The 20,968-nt window shown below is 49.4% G+C and overlaps 1 protein-coding gene across 4 annotated transcripts in view; it reads right to left on the reverse strand.

The window, feature by feature from the left end:
* The window catches only part of WDR44 (WD repeat domain 44), a 1,281,409-nt gene that overhangs the window by 297,034 nt on the left and 963,407 nt on the right, over nt 1–20,968 (reverse strand). For all 4 annotated transcript variants that reach the window (XM_069612853.1, XM_069612855.1, XM_069612854.1 and 1 more), the window contains one exon: nt 20,758–20,822. In XM_069612853.1, the coding sequence (XP_069468954.1) occupies nt 20,758–20,822 (65 nt within the window). The remainder of the gene's footprint in view (nt 1–20,757; nt 20,823–20,968) is intronic.

Consider the following 20,968-nt stretch of genomic DNA (forward strand, 5'->3'; position numbering starts at 1 on the left):
CTTCCATCCCTCCTGCAGAGACACAGATGAGTGTGACACTGGAACAGTACCTGAAGCCCCTATATACAAGAGGAAACTGTTCTATCACCTGCATTTCCAAGAGCAAAACAACCTCCCGTAAAAGAGCCGGGGACCCAATCTGACGAAGAGGAGAAGATGGTACAGGCAGAGGAAGAGGAAGGTTGAAGCCCACAGAGACTACAGACAGGATCTACGGGTTGCTGAAAAGACACTTCCAGGTGTCCTGGAACAGAGCCAAATGGCCCCCTACAGGTGAGCTGTGCTCCCCGACCTGAAGTCAATGCTTCTAAGCAGGGCCAGAAGGGATGGAGGAGAAACCCACGTGACTTCCTCTGCTGCTTACTTCTGTTGTCGGTCGGGCAACCCGTCAGGCCTCTGCATACCGCGGTCTCTGAAACCCTTGAAGCCAGAGAAGGTTCAGGGTTTGAAATCGGTCTTACCCTGGGATTGAGGGAAGGAATTCTGACCGGCTTTGTCAGGATGGCCAAAGACTTGGCTGTTTGACTGGAGGTTTTCTTCTTGGTCAATATGTCATTGGTGGACAAATGAAAAAGGTCCATGCCCTCGAAGGGCAGATCTAGGATCCGCTCCTGCATGTCAGTTGAAAACCTGCTGGTGTGCTTCCAGGCCATCGTCCTCATCTTGACAAAAAGACACATCCCTCTGCTGGCTGTGTCAATGTGGGAGACCGAAGACTCCATGAAGTGCTGCGCAATGGCCCGGGCATCTGCAAGATCGGCCTTGAAGGATGCTTGTTTGTCCGAAAGGAGATCAGGCAGAAATTCCGAGCTCCCACCACAGCTTCTGGTTAGACGCAGCCAGATGGTGTCCAGGCCTGAGATGGAGTAACATCACTTTCCCAAAGACTTAAGGACTTTGTCCACCTTATAGAGGCAACTGGAGGTGGCTCCTGTGGAGTAAGACGGAGACAATGGTTTAGAATATAAGAAGGCGGTTTATAGTGATACTGTAGAAAGACAAAATGTAGAAAGTCAAAATGTCGAATTTTATTTTACGACGTTTTTTATTCGAAATGGGGGGGTTCCCCCCAAACCCCTTTTTTTTTTCTTTTTTTTGTTTTACCAATTTATTTTTATTCCCGGACCCCAAAATAAATGTATAATTTAAAAAAAGGGAATTCGGCATTTTTTTTTCTACACTTATTTTTCGACATTATTGTCATTCTCCATTTTATTTTCGACATTTTGACTGACCACCTAAGGAGGCCGCGCCCACCATAGAAGAATGGGGCTACGGTGCCCGTCCATCAGCCTAAACCTGCTGTCCAACTTCTTGTTCATCTGGACGTTGGCTCTGGGCTTCTCCGAGAACTTCCACGCCACCTGCAGCACATCCGTCTGGAGTGGAATGACAGACCGGGTCATGGTGCGTTTCCCCAAGACCTCTACAAGCACACCTGACTCCTGGTGGGCTTCCTCAGGAAGAGAGACCCCCAAGAACTCCACCAGGCCCTGGAGGCCGTCTTGAAAGGCCTTAACGGATGGTGCAGGCTCATCGTCCTAGGCGTCGTCATTTTTGTCGCCATCATCACCCCCCCCCCACACTTTTTCACAGGCTGATGGGAATACAGGCCTTGGGACACAGGTGCCGGTGGAATGCACCCCAGGACCGGAGCTGCAAACAATCCAAACAGCTGTTGAGGTGGAGGCATTGGTGGTACAGGAGAAGGTGGAGGGGTCAGCCCGACTGGTAGGGGCTCAACCGGAGGAGAGACCAGCACCGGGAGAGCCAGAGGAATAACAGTAGTCCCCAGGGGAGAGGGCCGAGGAGGCACCACCTGGGGATAACCTCCTTCACAATGCCTTTCAGGAGCCCCTTCATCCGAGGCTCCTGGTCAAAGCGCTGATGCGCCTTGTGCGGGTAGCTGTAGGGTTGTGATGGGTGAATGTACCCCTGCAGGGACCAAAACCCTGCACCATAGGACCCGCTGCCACTACCAAAAGTAAGGGGGCTGGAATCATCCTGCAAAGCCCACTCGATGGGCGAAAGCACAAGCAAGCCCTGAGCTGGATCCAAGATGACTGCCTGCCTGGCAGGGTCCACCACGTGCAGCTCTGCCATTTTGAAGCCTTGTGCCTCGCTGTGGGTGAGAGGGCGTGACGGCCCTGAGCCAAGAGAGGCCTCAGACAAGAGAGGATACAGCTTGGGTGTTGCGCCCGAAGGAGAGACATCAACCTCAAAGAGCCCTCTGGTAGGCGCTGAGCCCTCAGCCAGATGTCCAGTAGTCGAAACGTCCTGGATGATAGCCTTGGAGCGAGCTCCGATAGGCTGGGAGCCCTGAGCACCTGTGCTGGAAGCCGTGCTGGATCTAGGCAGGAACGAATCTTGGAGTGGCACTCTAAGATCCCGTACCCCTTGGGGTAGACGAAGAGGACGATGAGCCTGATCGTCTGTACGAGGACAACCTGGTAGGGCACCTGGATTCCTCAACTTGGGAGCCGGTAGCCTGGAACGCCTCAGGTCTGTCCCTGCACCGCCCGGAAGAGGCCCCGGGCCCCTCAGTTTGGAAGCCAGTAGCCTTCGAGACCTCTGGCCTGCCAGAAATTGAATGCAAAGAACCCTGATCCGTGGGAATGCCCAGGGAAGGTGTCTCTGTGCTGTGGAGCCGTGGTGAACAGAGGTCCGACCTTATCTTGACGAGAGGTCCCGGAGACAAAGTCCTTTACGTGGAGAGGGGGAGAAGTGTGGAAAATCTCCCTCCGTTGTGACAACCTATTCTTTAATGCCCCGTGACCGAGAGCACTGCAGGCAGCACATGAGTCCCAGTGGTGGTCGGGCCCCAAACACTGAAGACAGAGTGCAGGGGGGTCCAAGGCCAGGAACGAGGGGTCACAAGAGGCACCCCTGTGAATCCCTCCTGCGGCCGACATGCGGCCGGGAGATGAGGCACCGAAGTGAAGTTAAATAAGAATTGAAAAAAACAAATGGGGAGCAAGCAGAAAACTAAAAAAGGTCTTTGCACTGGCTACCAGGTCTGGCACTGTCCGTGCGGAAAAAGGGGCTGATGTGAGGCGCAGGAGGGCCCCTTTGCGGGGGGTGCACACACCCAAGCCCCTGCGTTCTATACAACATTTTATGCAGAAGCTCATTTTTTTGCTGACAAAGGTTCCGGTACCGTCCCCATATTGGGGGACGCCCACAAGGATGTAGGAAAGGGGACAGGTCATATGAGTATATAAGAGGGAGAGGCGTTTGGTAAAGGCAGGGCTCAACCCATGCCATAATAGGGATTCAAATAGGAAGGTCCACAAGAATCTGTCAAATGCTTTCTCTGCATCTAATTCAAGTAGGATGCGGGGGTCAGAAGAACTGTGTGTATGTGAAAGAGAATTAAAAAGGATTCTAGTTTTGGATGAGGCATATCTTCCTTTGATGAAACCAGTTTGGTTAACATTGACTAATTTTTGTATTGTATACTATTAAGTCGATTAGCAATATCTTTGGCCAACATTTTTTATTCTTAATTAATTGGTGAAATAGGGTGAATTTCTTTTTTTTTTTTTTTACAAACCAATGGTTTTTGTCTGGTTTGGGGAATTGAATTAGTGGTGCTTCCCAAAAACATCCAGTGATGGATTCTAAAGCAAAGAAATGGTTAAAGAGTTCAAGGAGTTTAAGAGAGTAAGGTAGAAAAGGAACGAAAAAAAAATCAACTGGGAATCCAACAGGTCCTTGGGGCCTTCCCAATTTTAAGATCTAAAATGGCCTTTTGAATTTCCTGTAATGAAAAAGGCGCATCTAAGGAGAGATGTACTAGGTGGTCAATGATTTTCATGTTCGAGCATAGATGGTAAAGAGTATTATAATTAAAAATGGTTTGGTCAGCAGAATATAGTTGAGAATAAAACTCGAAGAAAGCATCATTAGTTTGTTGTGAATGGGTAACTCTGATACCTTGTTGGTTAACAATAGATGCAATAATTGTTTGTTCTTTCCTCCTTTTAAGATATGCAGTCAATTTACCAGATTTTCTGGATCCATCATAGCACACTGCTTTAGATCTCAACAGAGTTGAGCAGGCTTTGTTTGTATTGTATGTGTTACATTCTATGCGTTTTGATAGGAGGAATTTAAAAGAGTCTTCAGTGGGGTTGTTAAAATAAGCAGTTTCTAAAGATTTAATAGAGCGCAGCAGTTCTTGAGAGTATTGGTAATATTGTTTCTTGTTAAAAGTAGTACATTGAATAATGAAACCACGTAAAGAGCTTTAAAAGTGTTCCAATTATTATGAATAGATGTGTCTCAAAGATTGTTAAAGGGGAAAAATTTGGTGAAGAAAGTATCATTTAGTAAGAAAGAATTAAATCTCCATCAGGAAGCAAGGGTAGGTTGAGGTTTCCATTCCAGGACAGTTAAGGGCAGGAGCATGATCTGAAATGACAATGGGACAAATTTCAGAGTGAAGATAATAGATGCAAGAGGGGAATTAATAAATATATGATCTAATCTGGATAAGAATTTGAGAGGGGGAGAAAAAAGTAAATTCTTTAACATCTGGGTGACAAAAACATCAGCTATCAACAAGGGTAAGGTTGTCTATGAAATTAATTAATTGTTTATGAGATTTCGAATTTATGAATTCAGTTTCTGATTACAGACTTGATTACAATCTCTGCAAATAAGTCGATCATAATGTTTGTTAAAAAGAGATTGTCTTGATTCCAAGATGGCGGCCAGCATGGAGTAGACGTGTCGACAGTCTGCACCCGATTTCCTGACGGGATAACGGCGTTCCACCACCCCGCCAACACCCTGTTGGCTCCTGAACGCGGCTGCAAGGCTTCTAGTGTGCCCCAGAGAAGGCGATGAGAGGCAAGGACGGAGAACATTGCCCCCCCCCCACAGCTGTGTGTGCTGCTTAGCCGGGAACCCCGCGCTGGCCCTGCGTGAGGAGGAAGCAGAGGGCCCGCACGGCACCGAATGCCGGAATCGAGTGCCAGCCAGAGGAAGGGGGTCCCACCAGGAGCGGACCACATAAACCAGCAGTCCCGGGTGTGGGTCCCGTGCAGAGCTTTGTGTGTGATCGGGCGAGCGGAACACGGCCCAGCAGCGGGGTGGAGAGAGCGGTGGGACCCCTGGTGACGACGCGCCGGCGGCTTCACCTGCCGGAGGGGACGGAGGAGTGGTGCAGCCCTGCTGAGATGGGATCGTGACCCGGAGGATTAGGGGAGGAGCCGGGCGGAGACTGGAGGTTCCGGAGGAAGCGCAGGACAGAGACGGTAAGTCGGGGACCCCACAGGCCGGTTTCCGGAGGAGCAGGAGGGTCCCCGGTCACCGGGGAGGAGGGAGAGCAGAGCCGGGCTTCCCCTTCCTCGCAGCGGCCGTAGGTGTCGCGCGCATAGGGTCTTCCATTGAGGAATGCCAGGTAAACACTGGTGCCTGGAGACAACAAGTGGTGGCCCTTGTAAAGGGACTTTACTGCGCCGACGCCCAAGAGAGGCACTCCCGGGGCACTGAAACCCATGACCTGAAGTTAACATAAGGGGCCGATGGTGGGACGGCAGGGCAGCGCTGTGCTACCGGAGGTCCTGGGCGAGCTCCAAAATGTTGATGTGGAGTGACTTCTCCTCCGGGAGCCAAAGGCCTCTCGCGTGAAGATCTCCGGAGTGCGCTCCCCAACCTTCCAGGGAGGCGTCCGTCGTCACCATCACCTGGTGAGCTGGGATCTGAAAGTCTGTGCCCGCCGACAGATGGGAGCGGGTACCCCACCACCGGATCGCCCGACGGAACGTCTCGTTGAGGGATCCTGTCCTCGAAGCTGCCCGTCGACTGGACCCAGCGGCCGTCGAGGAACTCTTAAGGGGCGCATCCGAAGCCTGCAAAGGCGCACCAGATAAATGCAGGAGGACATCATCCCGAGGAGGGACTCGATAGATCTTACCCTGGCCATGTCCGTGGCCAGCAGACACTGCACCTTGCCCAGAATGGTCGTGGTCCTTTCCTCCGACGGCGAGGCCAGCCGCGCCACTGTGTCGAGCATGGCTCCCAGAAACAGGGCGACTTGTAACGGAACCAGTTGGGATTTTGGAAAGTTGATGGAGAATCCCAGGTCCGTGGGCAGCTGGACGGTCTTCGCAGCGTGCTCGACGGCGAGCTCCCTCGTCCTTGCCCGGATGAGTCAGTCGTCCAGGTAGGGGTAGACGTGGATCCCCTCTAGGCGCCGCCGCGCCACCACCGGTGCGAGGCACTTGGTGAACACCCTGGGTGCCGACTTCAATCCGAACGGGAGGGCCTTGAACTGGTAGTGCCGCCCTTGGACCACGAACCTGAGGAACTTTCGGTGTCTTTTTAGAATGGGGATGTGAAAGTACGCATCCTCCAAGTCCAACGACGACAGGAAATCGCCCTCCTCCAGCTGTCCCAGCACGTGCTGGAGGGTGACCATACGGAACTTCTGCGCCTTGATGTACTTGTTCAGTCGTCGTAGGTCCAGGATGGGGCGCCATCCTCCTGTCTTCTTTTTTACGAGGAAGTACCTTGAGTAAACTCCGGAGCCCCGAAGCCTCTTTGGGACGAGCTCGATGGCACCCTTCTTGAGCATCGCCCTTACTTCCAACATTAGTTGAGGGACGTGATTTTCCTTCCTGGCCACGGGTGGACCGCGAGGGCACTTCTTCTGAAACTCGAGGGCGTGCCCTTGGGCCAGGGCGTCCAGCACCCAACGGTCGGTGGAGATGGACTCCCACACGCTGACGAACCTCGCCAGCCGGCCTCCCACCGGGGTGCTTCGGCGGGGACCCGACCCCACGGTCAATTCAATCTTGTTTGGAGGCCGCCTTGCCTCCTTGACCTCCCTGTCGACGACGACGGGCACCACCTGGCTTGCCGCGTCCCCTGTAGGCTTCCTGGGACGAAGATCTTGCCGATTGGCGGTACGTGGAGGAGCCACTGTCGGATCCCTTGGAGGCACCTTGTCTGCCTCCGGAGTTCCGAAAGGACGGCCGTCATCGTTGGAGCACTCCCAGTGCCCGGGCAGTCTGTGTCTGTCTTGATGGCCTGAAGGGACTCATCAACCGCCTTCCCAAACAGGTTGTTCCCGTCGAAGGGCATGTCCAAAACCTTGGCTGTACGTCCTGGCGGAAATCCGTGGCCTTGAGCCATCCTCGTCGTCTCAAGCAAACGCTGTTGCCCAACTGACGGAAACCGGTGTCGGCGATAACCGTTGCCACCGTGATGGCGTGGTCCGAAGCAATCTCACCCTCCTGTAGGATTTCAAGGGCCTCAGCCCTTTTGGCGTCCGGAAGGAAGTCTAACAGAGGGGCAATTTTGAACCACAACTCCCTGCCGTAGCGGGCTACGATAGCGAGGGCGTTGACCGCCTTGATAGTCGTCGCTGCGGATGAGTTGATCAGTCGTCCCATCGTGTCCAACTTCCTGCCCTCGCCGTCCGGCGGGGAAGTTGATGTCGAGGCCGATGCCACCCCAGCTTTCTTCTTTGCCGCCGCCGAGACGACCGAATCCGGGGTAGGTTGTGCCCGAAGGCACAAGGGAGCAGCGTCGGGGACCCGGTACTTCTTCTCGTACCGGTCCCTCTTTGCCGTCTTCCTTTTAGCCTCACGCTGTTGGTAAAGGAACCCTTCTTCTCTTCTGGGCAGAGCTGGAAAAGCTTGGATGCCCTGGAAATCATGGCATGAAAGGATCCAATCTCGTTGGGCGGGGACGCCCGAGCAGGGGGCGACGGGGGACACGTCCCGTCGTCACCGCCGTCGTCATCTGTACCTGTCATAGCCGTGTCCGTGCCTGTATCATCCCCGTGGGTATAGACCATGGGGAAGGCAGAGCAGGCTGCAGAGGTGGGAGAGGTGGCGTAGGATGCGTCGTCCTCCTCTTATGCGGTGGACTTTCCAAAGGTCCTGGCTCGGGTTCCCCCGTCGGGTCTGGCTCAGGTACCTCCGTCGGGGGAAGGGGCAACCTTGTCCTTATCTCCGAGCATAAGGACTGAATTGCTGACAAAATGGCCGCCGAAGTGTCCTGCGGCGACGGAAACGATTGGCGCGAGGGCTTCTGAGGAGCCTTGTCGGCAACACCGTCGCTCTCGTCGTCACCCTCGTCGGGATCCCTCCCGATGGGCTGGGCCTCTTCCACGACTTCGATGAGCTCTTCTTCAGAGGTCATGTCCGTATCCACGATGGCCACCAGCCCCTCCCCCACCTTTTCCAACAAGGACTTTGTGGGGGTCTTCTCAATGGGCCTGAAAGACGACTCCCTCCGCGGTGGCAGGGAGACTGGGTCCTGAGGGCGCCTCCACTTGTGTAGCCGCCACAGGATGAGCCAGGGCCGTGGCGACATCCTCAATCGAGGTCTTAGCAGGGTGAATTAAGGCCATTGTCACCTTCTGGACGCCTGGGGCCTTCACCTTGGGGGGAGGGTCTGAGCCTCGCTCCCCCTCTGCCGGAATCTTCGAGATCGACCGGGGCCTCTCCAGAAGCTTCACCGGGTTCTCGGACTTCCTCTTACCCGAGCCAGAGCCTTCGCTCGTGGTTGATGGCACCGGGGAGGATGCCCCCTGCCTGGCAGCCAAGGAGCCCGACCGTTTGGCGCTCCCGGTGCCCGCGGTGCTTAGCCTTTTGTTGGGCCCCCGTCGCCAGGGCACCCTCACAGGACTTAGAAGACCGTTCGGATTTCTTTTTCTTCTTCTCGCTTGATGGGCTCTTCCCTTCCAGCCAGTTGGCGAGACGGAGGTGGCGATCCTTCATGGTCCGTTCCGACATGTTCCCACAAAACGCACAGTCCTTCTCCGTGTGCGTCTTGTCGTCATGGAGACCATAGAGGCATAACGAATGCTCGTCCTCCTTGAAAAAATTCTGAAGCTGGCATCCAGGGCAGGTCCTGAACAGCTTCCCAGGCGTCGAGCTTCCTTTCTCCTGGGCCATGTCCGGGGTAGGCCTCGGAACTTCTAGAATCCTCCAAAAGCGTAACTCGACGAAAACTTCACCCTTGAGGGGCGTAGAAAACTCCGAAATGGATCCCCGTTGGTCGGATATAGAAACGGTGGAGCTTGAGGCTCTATTTAACCGAAAAATTTGAATAAACTCCTGAAAAAGCGCGAAAACGCAGCAAAAGCTGGAGAGCTACAGCACGAGGACTCCCAACACTTGAACGTGTGGTAAAAATCTGAGGATGGCTGCCAGGGGCGGGGCTTAGGGAGAGGGCAGTCATTGGCTGGGGGCAGTATGACCCAGAGACCAGTGATTGGTTACTACTAAGAAAGACAGATCAGAAACTAAACTGATACTGATTTTTTTCTATACCGAGGATTCCCGGCCTGACGGGGAATATTCATGAGCATGTGAATCCATGCCAGACCCTATGCTGGAGAACCACACACCAAACCTCCATGACTGCACATAGCCTTGTGGGAACGTAAGTTGCAATAGAATGGGAAATTCTACAGAGGGGTAGGGTGGGAGGGCGATGTGGAATATGTTGGTGGAACATCCAGTCAAAAGAACGTTACCAGTTGGTAAGCAACTTGTTCTTCGAATGGATTGTGTACTCCAACGTATTCCACATCTTTGACAGACTCTCAAAGCAGTATCAATGAACGGAGGAGGGAGAAGAATTTCAATCTACCCAATCAAATGGCAGAATAGAGCATTGCCTTACCAACAGCCATATCTTGACCATGGAAAGTATCCAGGGAGTAATGCTTGACAAAGGTGTGGATGGAAGATCATGTTGCAGCATTACAAATATTTTAACAGGAACTCCCCTTTGTAGGGCTGTGGATGTAGCCACGCCCCTGGTGGAGTGAGCTCGCAAACCCTCAGGTGGGTCCTTGCCAGCCAATATGTAACATTCAGCAATGGTGAGAATAATCTACCTGGACAAGGTCTGTTTGGCAACAGCCTGGCCCCACCAGTGTCCAGTGTATCCCACAAAAAGTTGGTCGTCCACTCTGACCCTGGACATCCTAGAAATATAAAAGCTCAAAGCTCTCCTAGGGTCCAACCTATGGAGTCTGTCCTCTTCCTTACCAGGATGAGGAGGAGGATAGAAAGCCGGAAGTACAGCCCTTTAGCTCAAATGAAACTGAGACACTACCTTAGGTAGAAAGGAAGGAAGTACCCTCGGTATAACCCTATCCCTGTGGAACACAGTAAAGGGTGGCTTAGACGAAAGTACCTGCAACTCGCTCACTCTGGGAGCAGATGCAACTACAATCAAGAAAACCGTCTTGAAAGTCAGTCTCAAAGGAAATAGGGCAAAGTTTCAAATGGAGCACCCATCAAGAATTTCAAGACCAGATTCAGAACCCAAACCGGCACCTGAAAAGGGGATGGCGGGAACACATTTGTGAGCACTTTTAGAAACTGGGTAATCAAAGTAATCTTAAAATAAGAACACTCTTCAGACAAGCACTTGAAAATAGACCGCGCTGGCAGGTAACCTTCAATGGTACCCACTTGCAGATGCTTGTGGGCCAAAGAAAGCAAGAAAGAACGAACCATCGGAATGGAACACTGAAAAGGATCGACATTGTGTCCTCTGCACCAGTCGTAAAATTGCGCCAATGGCAACAGTACAGGGATTTGGTCGCCGGGCGCCTGGCCGAAAGCAACACCTCATCACATCATCCGGATGGTCCCAAACCTTATATATCAACCTTTCAGAAACCAAGCATGAAGGTTGAGAGTTTTGACCTCGGGATGCAGAAACTGACCTCTCCCCCCCCCTCCTCACGTGGGAGAAGATCCTTTCTGTGGGGAAGAGTGTGGAGGACAGATGTACATTTCTAGAAGGTCAGGGTACCACGATCTCCTGGCCCAATCCGGAGCAATTAGGATCATGTGAGACCCGAAACTCTGCAACTGCCTTAGGGAACGGAGGAAACACGTACAGAAGTGGGAATGACCAATCCACAACGAACGCCTCCCCTAAGGCTCCTCTCGGAGGAAATTCCCTTGAGCAATGTGTGTCGCACTTCAGGTTGGCACCGGTGGCAAACAGATCCACTTGAGGGGTTCCCCAAAGGGCAAAAATCTCCTGAAGGACTTCCTGAGCCAACTCCCACTCGTGGGAGACTGTGCTCTGCCTGCTCAGAGCGTCCGCCGCCGCATTCTCCTCTCCGGCCACAGGAACTGGCGGAAGTGAGACTCACTGCTGTATTGCCTAGAACCAGAGCTGTATCGCCTCTCTGCACAGCGGGAGCGACCCTATACCCCCGCCCCCTTTTTGTTGAGGTAATGCATGGCCACTGTGTTGTCCGTCATGATCAGGACACTCTTCCCGCACACAAACGGTAGAAAAGCCTTCAGGGATAGCCTGATGGCCCTTAGCTCCAAAAGATGTATGTGAAGCCTGGACTCTGACGGAGACCACGGTCAGCTCGTTGGCATGAGCCCCCCCCCCACCCTGTGATGGAAGCATCCGTCACTAAAATCACCTCCGGCCATAGTTGCCATAACGGCTCTCCTTTCCTCAGATTCCCTTCGCTGGCCCACCGCAGAAGATCCCGTGAGAGGAATCTGAAGGAGATCCGACATCTTGCCCGAGAACTGGGACCACTGCGCCTTGAGGGCCCATTGAAGGGATCTCATCCGCAGTCTGGCCTCCGGCACCAGAAAAATGCAGGTTGACATGAGGCTGAGCAACCTTAAGAATTCGAAAGCCAGGAGACTCTGGGCATGTTGAAATTTGTCAACCATCTGGACAAGTGTCCAACACAGCCCCAATGTACTGGAGCTGCTGGGAAGGTGTCATAAGACTTATTGAAATAAAAGGAGATGCCCAGCTTGTGAAGGGAATGGCAGGCGAGACAGATGATCCAAGGCTTGTTCACGAGAACGTGCTCCGATCAGCCAGCCGTCCAGGTAGGGGTAGACGTGAACCCCTCCTCTCCCGAGATACGCTGCTACTACCACCATGAGCTTGGTGAAGACCCTCGGGCAGAGGTTAACCTGAATCGCAGGACCCGAAACTGAAAGTGTGAGCTGCCAACGGCAAACCTCAGGTATTTTCTGTGCTTCGGATGGATCGGCACAGAAAAATATGCATCCTGTAGGTCCAATGACACCAACCAATCCTGAAGTCGAAGGGCCTGAAGGACCTGAGAAAGCGTGACCATCTTGAACTTGTCCTTCCTGAGGAACTTGTTCAAGCGACGCAAGTCCAAGATGGGTCTCAGTGTTCCATCTTTCTTGGGAATCAAAAAATATGAGGAATACCAGCCTTTGTTCCTCTCTGCCACAGGCACTAGCTCTATAGCGCCCTTCTCCAGTAGGTAAAGATTTCCTGCACAAGGAGCGGATCCAGAACCTTCAAAGAGAGTTTCCCAGGTGGATTGTCATGAGCCCGATTTAGGAAGGGTAGGCAGTAGCCATGGGCTATTGTTTCCAGAACCCAAGCATCTGACGTAATGGCTTGCCACTCTTCGAGATGCTGAGACTGTCTGTCCCTAACTGGCGAACAATGGGACCTGGCCTCATAGCTGTTTTGGAGCGCCTGAAGGCAAAGAGGCCGCTGCCTGAGCAGCTTTGGCAGCCTTTCCCCATTAACCCTTTGACTGGCCACTCCCCTCGCTCTTCCAAAGGAGGAGTAGTAACGAAAGGAAGCCCTTCACTGCTGTCCTCTAGGACGAAATGGCAGAGTTTGGTGCACAGCTGTGCTCAAAGATTTCGCAGCTGCTTTGGAGGTCTGCAACCTCTCAAGGCTATAGTCAGCCTCGCTGCCAAACAACGGAGAGCCATCAAAGGGCATGTTGAGAAGACGGGCCTGCACGTCCAGTGCAAAGCCTGACTTCCGCAAACACGCAAACCTGCGTATCCCGGTGCTCGCAGCCATGGACCGGCTGACACCATCGGCCATGTCCAACCCAGACTGAAGGGATTCACACATGGCATCCTTGCCATCCTGCACGATACCTTCGGGAATATGCTCAGCCGCCAGAAAGACGCAATTCCACAGTGTGTGCGAAAATTTGGCCAAGGCACAGGTGGAGTTGGCCGATTTAAGGGCCATACTCCCAGCCGAAAATACCTTGCATGCCCATCCATCGAAGCGTTTGTGGTCCCTATCAAAAGGAATTGTAGGGTATGCCGCGTGCCTCGAGGTGGCTGTGGCCGCCTGAACCACCAAACTCTCCGGAGTGGGGTGTGTGGATAGGTAGCTGGGGTCACTACTGGATGTGTGCTATTTCTTAGTCAGCGACTTGTTGACCACCGGAAGAGACTCTGGGGTGTTCCAAGTAGCAGCCACCCTTTTCTGTAACGCCATGTGAAAAGGCAACACCGGGTCAGTGGACGGACCCTGATCTAAAATGTCTGTCAGGTCACCCTGATCGAATTCAACTTGAGGGCCGGACCACCACAGGTACTCCGTAACCCTTAACATCAACCTCCTATAGGAGGATTCATCATGAGCCCCAGGCTCAGGCCTGCCAAACTCCATATCAGGAAATATATCCAGGCCACTGGCATCATGTAAAGATTGCCTCAGATCTTCTGGCTGACTGTCCTCCTAAAAGACAGTCAGGAGCGGCAGGAGGTTCACAAGGAGCACCAAAAGGCCCCAACTCCACATCAGACCAGTCCTCATTCTCATAAATAGCTTGTAGAGAGTCAAAGACCCCTCCCCAAGCACAGGAGTAGATCTGGAGTCCACAGGGGGCCTCACAGTCGTATCCAAAGCCTTTCTCGGAGGATCTACAGCTCTGTGGGCCTCCACCGTCAAATTCAGACATGTAGGCCCCAATGGCATCAAGTGCGCCGACAGCTTCAGCATCGACAATGGCGCTGAGGGCTCAGAGGGCCTGGTCAATGGCAAAGCCCCAACAGCCGTACTCTATGAGTATGGTGCCGACTGGGTCGACGCCTTCCTGGACACCTTCGGAGGCTTCGACTGTCTCGTCTGGGACGAGGACCTCGACCGGGATCTGGCACGTCTCTGGTGATCTACCGGAGCCTTTTTCCGAACAGGACTTCGACGGTTCCCATCGCACCGACCGCACGGGCCCAAAGGTGCGCAAACGTCGGACCAAGACCTCTCCCCGCCGGCTTCAACCAAAGGCGCGAACAGGGCAGTGCCCTGAGATTGAAAAATCGCCAACATTTTCTCCCTAAATGCCTCCCACTCCTCCGGAGTAGAGGATTTAGTAGGGCAAGCCACTTTCCTCACGGAGCCATCATCCGACAAGGACGTGGAAGGCAAACAGTGACACCGCTTCCGGGAGTGCCTCGACGAGGAGGCCGAGTGGCGAGAACCACTCCGGGACCGAGATCCCCTGGACTCCTTCCAATGGGGAGAGCCACTCGAGTCATCGGTGGAAAGACCAGATTTCTTGGATTTATGGGGTTTGGATACCCGACCTACCTGCAACTTCCCTTTAGGCTCCCGCAAGTCCTTGGCAGTCCACGACTAGCATTTCGAGCAGTTGTCAGTGTTGTGGCTCTCACCCAAACACCACAAGCAGATACAGTCCATGTCCGTGATGGATACAGTCCCTGCACATTTTAAAACCTGACTGCGGGGTTGAAGAAAAAGACATTATCGAAGCTGATAACACGAGGCGCGCGAGTTCTCGAAGCAAAAACGTTTGCGGAAAAAACAGAACTGAGGCTACGGCGCTGTGCGTCCTATTTATAACATCCGATGATGTCACCCTTGACGAGGCCTTCGAGGGACATCGACCCGATGCCATCGACGCAGGACACACTCTGCCGAAAAATGTCCAAAGCAGCACAGCTGTGGACATTACATGTCAAAGATGTGGAATACGTTGGCGGACACAATCCATTCGAAATAATTTTAATGTCATTTTTGAAAGAATTCAAATTAAGATTTGAAATCATCCTGAATTTTTAACCCAGTAGATCAATGTCAAGCTTATTTTATATATTAAGCTAATATTCTTTGAAATGGGCCATAAATCAAATTACAAAGCAAAATATTCAATTATTGCATGTAGTACCAGTGGGTGTCAGGCAAGAGAGGTCTCTGTAAATGCTGGAAGATGCATGCTCACGTAGCATGCAACGTTGTTTCCTCACTTCAGGTGGCACGGCAATGCACACATTCAAATGCCGTAGTAACAGAGCGGTGGATCGGCTTACCCCAAGCTGGCAGTCAGGAAATATGAGCTCACCATCACCACACGACTCACCACTACGAACTGCTGAAGATGGAAGGAACGGAGCAACAGCAGCACTGGCCCGCCGCGGAGCTCTGCGTTCTGTCAGATAAATTTGCCAGTCCTCATCAGATGTGCCTCACTAGTGTACCGGAAGGTACATGCAGACGTGAACAAGAATCGCTCCGGAGTGGTCCCCTCAATGTCTGCAGTTATTTTGTGTAGAAACAAGTACGTTTTGCATCCCGTTATGTGGGGGAAAGGCCAAAATGCATACTCAGAGGTAAAAGTGCATTCGGCCATCTTGTTTGGTCGCTGGCCACGGCCCCCTAATATTCTCTTTCTAATAACTTTGGGGTGTAGTGTGATGGTTCCTGGGTGCAGGTAAAGTGGTGAGGGTCATGCACCCGTCCATGATATGGACAGTTTCAGACAGGCTCACTGCAAGGTCTCACTGTTAGACACAGAATGGCTGTGTATGGTCAGATGACTACACCATCTGGTCTATGCCATCCAATGGGAGTCGCATTTAGTAATGCAGGCAAGTGTCAGCCATCAGAGTGGGGATCCAACCCCAAATACCATACAAAAAAGTAAAGTTCCTTTGCTGAAGGTCCCATGAACAGAAAAAAAAGGCAGCAATGCTTCCCTTTCGATGTGACAATTTAAAATGAACAACTGGTTGCCTCTCATTGTTTGAAACATTGGCAAACAGCGAAGTGAATAGTCCCTTTTAGCACACAGGGGCATGGCGCCAGCCAAAAAGGAGGCTAGGACCGTGGGCTTCCATCGATGGTGTAAGTCAGCCTCTGGCATCACTAACAACTGTGCCGCCATTTTTTCATTAAGTGGTTTACCTCGATCTATCCCCTTAGCCCCCTTGCACACTTACCTGCTATTACTCTGCCGAGGCCCCTGAGCACCTACTCTACTACCACAAAGAAAGAACAGGTAAAGTATGTTGCGTGGCAGTCACCTTCATTTTGTTTTTTTAAACAAATGTAATTGGGCTGTCATCACACACAACTGATTCCCTCCCCACCCAAAATTATTTTTTTAAAAAACTATTTGCACCCTGGAGCGCGCAGCATGGTTCTAGTCGAATTTAGCTCTGCGTAGTGGTGCAGGCATGGTCGTTAACAGCTTCAAGCCCTTGTGGGGGCCCTTACAAACCCTACCGGGTGTTAAACACTATAATAATTCTGAATGGGACAAGTATGCTTAATTTATATAATAAAAAGAGAAACGTTTTTCAATTAAAAAAACTCCTGCAGCAATACCCAGGCATTGCCTAGGATTATAGAAGAAGGCATGCCCTATGTTGTGTTTGTGGTGACTCACATAGAATCGGAGACAGAATTGTTTTTACAGGTAAATTAAGACTTTTCTTTATTCCCTTCCTCAGCTCGGTTTAAATTTGTATTGCTTTTAAGTAAGAACATTATTTCAATAATCAAGGCCAACTATTAGTGCACCTTCTGGCTTTGAACATTCATGTCTTCTGATAAGTGTTCTTATGTGCCGTTTCCTCTTGGATTCTTCCACTGTTAAGAATTCTAATAACAAGTGTTCTTACTCAATCTTATAGTAATGAATTTATAAAATGTGTCCAATAAAGGGTTGAGTTTTCCTATGCAGGATGCAAACTCATTACTTGTGAGCCATCCACTCAGACTGACGCCTGTATTAATTTAGAAAATCTTCAGGTGATTTCTAAATCAAACGGGGGCAACACAACAATGTTAGGTTTAATAGTTTCAGGTTTTGTTTACCTTATAAAAGAAAAAATCTTTTAAAACAAAAAATAACCCAAAATTAGAGTCCCATCTAAGATCACCAACCAACCTACACTGCACATACACATATCCCCCATAGATGGCATGACACAGGCCTCTTCCTTAGCACATCAACACAAAATAGACCACGACTAGTGCTCTACTTTAGCTCTACCACACTCCATCCACATCAGCATGAACCTGAAAGTTCTATGTTCTATCGCGTCTCGATGGGATTTAAACCCATGACAATATCTTTTGTGGAACCACAGAGAATGACTAACTTTGTGAAGAAAAAGGACATGCCCTGGTTTGAAAAAGGCACATGGACGTGCCAAAACACGTGTAATCACAAAGCGCCAACAATAAAGAATGCAAGAACACTTCATTTGAATTTTGAAAAAGGTACATGGACGTGCCGAAACATGTGTAATCATAAAGGGCCAACAAAGAATTCAAGAACACAATTTGAATTTTGATCTATGGTTATTGATTTAATAGTCCACAACCGAGATTGTTGTGGCGCATTAAGTGTGTGCGGAAGAACCCCTTTTTCTTGTTGAAGATGTTTTACATGTATTCTTTGAACTGTGGCAAAACAATCTTGGAAAGAGGATATCCAGGATTACCATTGGTGCAGTTTTTGGTTGGAATTGGAAGGGGAACCTTTCAACAGAAAGCTGAATAATGATTACCAGTGGATTTCTGTTTGGCACACGTTTGTTTCATTTGGAACTTACAAGAACTGGTTCAAGACTTTCCTTTTGAACAGTTGGGGGGAATTGACTCTGGGAGGGATTTACCCAGGACAGGTGAAGCTCATCCAAATTTCTGGTTGTTTGATATTTACTTATGTTATGATTTACTTTGAATGTGTTTATTTTTTAGTGTGAGAGCCAGTTTTGTTTATTCTAGGAGTGATCCCCTTCGTTCGTATACTAGGTAGGGAACTTCCTGATAAGAGTAGGTTTAGAGACAATTTATTTGCACCTTCTTATTTTAATAAAAGGCTCAATTCTGAATTAAACACAAGCAGTTGTCTGCCTTGCATTACAGACTCCTCACATTACTCACTGCGTTTGTTGAAAAGAACTCCCAAAAGTGTCTGGCATATCAACCGTGAAAACTCAGTTTGAAACTTCCATCAAAAACAGAAATACAACGGAACTATTCAGTGCATGCGCAACTATCTTTTCACAATTCACTCCTTTATTCAAACAACGAATACGTAAACATTGGACAGCATTAGATTGGTCTACCTTAATGGCATCCAAATTACGCTTTTCACTCAAAAGAGGCCGGAATCTGAAGGACCAGCTAGTACATGCGACATTTAAGGAATCAAACACCCCACAAAATACAACTGGTTGGTTGGGACATCCCCATGGGACATTTTCCCTGTGGACATTGTTTGTCATGTCCCATGACTAGTAAGAGAACCAAATTCACATACCAAGTGCATTGGACCATGAAACAATTCTCGATATGCCAATCCAAGAATACCATCTATGTTTACATTTGTCCTTGTGAGAAATAGTACATAGGAATGACCACATGAAACACCACAGTGAGTATTTCAGAACACATATCCAAGATAAGGAATGGATCGTTGCATGCACCCCTGGTCAGACACTTTGTTGAATTCCAACACACTGAAAATGAGTTTGAGTGGTTCATCACATAAACCCTTGACCCAGCTAAGAACAACTTCTCAATACTAAACGGGTTGTATATGTTGGAACAACATTGGATTCACCAACTAGGGACCTACCAAACCGGCTTGAATGAGCAATTAGACTAGTCTGTGCTATTGCCAAGGTGATCCACCAAGAGGTAATCCATCGCTTGTCCTTACCTTGTTGAACAGGGTGTCTTTATTGACTCAGTTCAAGCAATCTAATCATGTCCAATTTGCAATTTTGGTACTCGCCCGGTTCAGAATCACAATTTCTCCTTTCAAGTTGTACACATTTTGTAACTACTCAGGCATGGACTGGTCACTTCTTTTATTTTTACATCAGCGTGTCTGTGCTTATAAGCCATCATTCAAACATTTTTGGCGTACCTCCCATGTTAGAAAGCCTGGGCCATTCAATTGGCATCCATTCCGTTATGTAGGCCCTTGACACGAGAGGTTACATGGCAGCCAGCTTGAGGAGTAATATGAAATCAAAGTTCCAGTCTGGTGTTTATAATAGCTGTCATGTTGCGAAAGCCGCTGTGTTCGAACTCTCAGCCTTCAAAGCGATGCAGCTTGAACACACAGCCCATACAGTCTGACGGTCTTGAATACCAGGTGGTAATACTGGGAATGAAGTGCCTAATGGGATCACTTGGGGGTACGTTTGGATTTGATCATATAAGCCACTCTGTCCGCATGCCATGCCCTGCATCAGGCTGTTGCTAGTCAATATGCGTGCTTAGCACATGGCAAATGCCACCGCATTATTCCACTGTTCTAACAACTAGCTTTCTCCTTTTTACTCATTTTGTCTAGCATGTATGCAAAACATGTGCAGTAACTTCTCCATTGTGTTCTGGCCTGTCCTGCTAATACAGGTACTTTTTGGTCATTAACATACATGAATCATACATATAAAACCATATATCCTGCACCAGTATGTTGCTATTTGGTGTGTGTTTTAACTTTTTGGAATAAGTTATCGTACCAATCCTCTGCTTTGACAGCTGGTTTTCTCCATTTTGCACAGCTTGCATATAAATGTAAATATGGCTTTTGCACTTCACTGCTGGCATCCAACAAATTACCACTCTTCATTGGTCATCACCCTATTGAATGAGGTCATCCTCAGCTTAAAATGTGTTTGTCCTGAAGAGGCAGGCCGACTTCACCTCCTGATGTCAGAATGCATTTCTGCTGAAACTCGAGTGCCTTGAGTCGACATTCACCACCGTCTAATGTGGTATTTTGTACATTGGCACTGAAACTCTTTTGGGCATGAAATTGTCTTCACCCTGGGCTACATTGACATGCCGATGTTAAGGATTTCAGCATACCAACATGCCTACTTTGTTTAGATATGATTTTTTTGAAACATTTGAACTGTGAAGATATATTAGAAAAAAAAATGTCTTTAGACTATCTTCTTTGGGTGACGTTTCACCCCATGTTCATGTGTCTATGTTGTAAGAATTCATGCACTCATGTTCAATATGTGAGTGTTATTGATTTAATATGATGTAATTTCTTTGATTATTCTTTGGTTTGGTCCTGCTCTGGTATGCTTTGTTGAGCCTAATCCACCAGACCATGTTTTAGCATCATTTCACGCTTTATAATAAATATTTAAAGTATTTACTTGACTTTTACTTTTGATATTTTGTTGCATAGGGAGTGTTTTTTCTTTTGCATGTGGAATTCTTTCCCCCTGCTCCCTTTTGATTCAAATGGGATAGTCTTTCTGTGCCTTTCACATCTCCTCACCGGCTGTCTTACGAACAACCCAACCTTACACTTATCTTACAGAGCCACCCTTAGCTATGTCAACACACATGGCAGAAGGTGGCGATATAAAACCTCTATATTATAGTCACAAAAATAGAGCCTTGTTTCAAAATGAGGCCCAATGAGCAACTCAAACTTCTTAAAATGAAGAAGGAGCCTGCCTCCTGACATTCACGCGGTTTTCAGAACTCATAGCAGGTTTTGAAGATCTGGACAATTGAATGACCATGGCAGTTAGCCGACCTGCTGAATCCCTGTTTTACTGAAATATACAAATACAGTCTGTGACAATCCATCTTAAAAGCAAGTCAAACACACTGGTAACCATAGAGAATTCATCTGCTAATTTTTCTTTAAACACGTTAGTTTACATGTGCTTAGAATTGTCGTAAAACTGTAAAACCTACCCCAGCATCAGTATCTGACTTGGAAGAATTCAGACTTTCCTGAGAAGGTGAAGGGGAAACACGTCCTAAAACAGAAATTGTATTAAATGATTTAAGGAAATCTAAATGCTTTTCATTTGAAGATAAAAATGTATTATAACTTTTTTTTATCACAACATTTTAACTGTAGTTTTATATTAGAGAAGTTTTATTTTATGTTTTTTTAAAACCA

This window comes from Ambystoma mexicanum, chromosome 5p (genome assembly GCF_040938575.1).
Source record: "Ambystoma mexicanum isolate Mex_15411 chromosome 5p, UKY_AmexF1_1, whole genome shotgun sequence".
NCBI classification, from domain to species: domain Eukaryota; kingdom Metazoa; phylum Chordata; class Amphibia; order Caudata; family Ambystomatidae; genus Ambystoma; species Ambystoma mexicanum.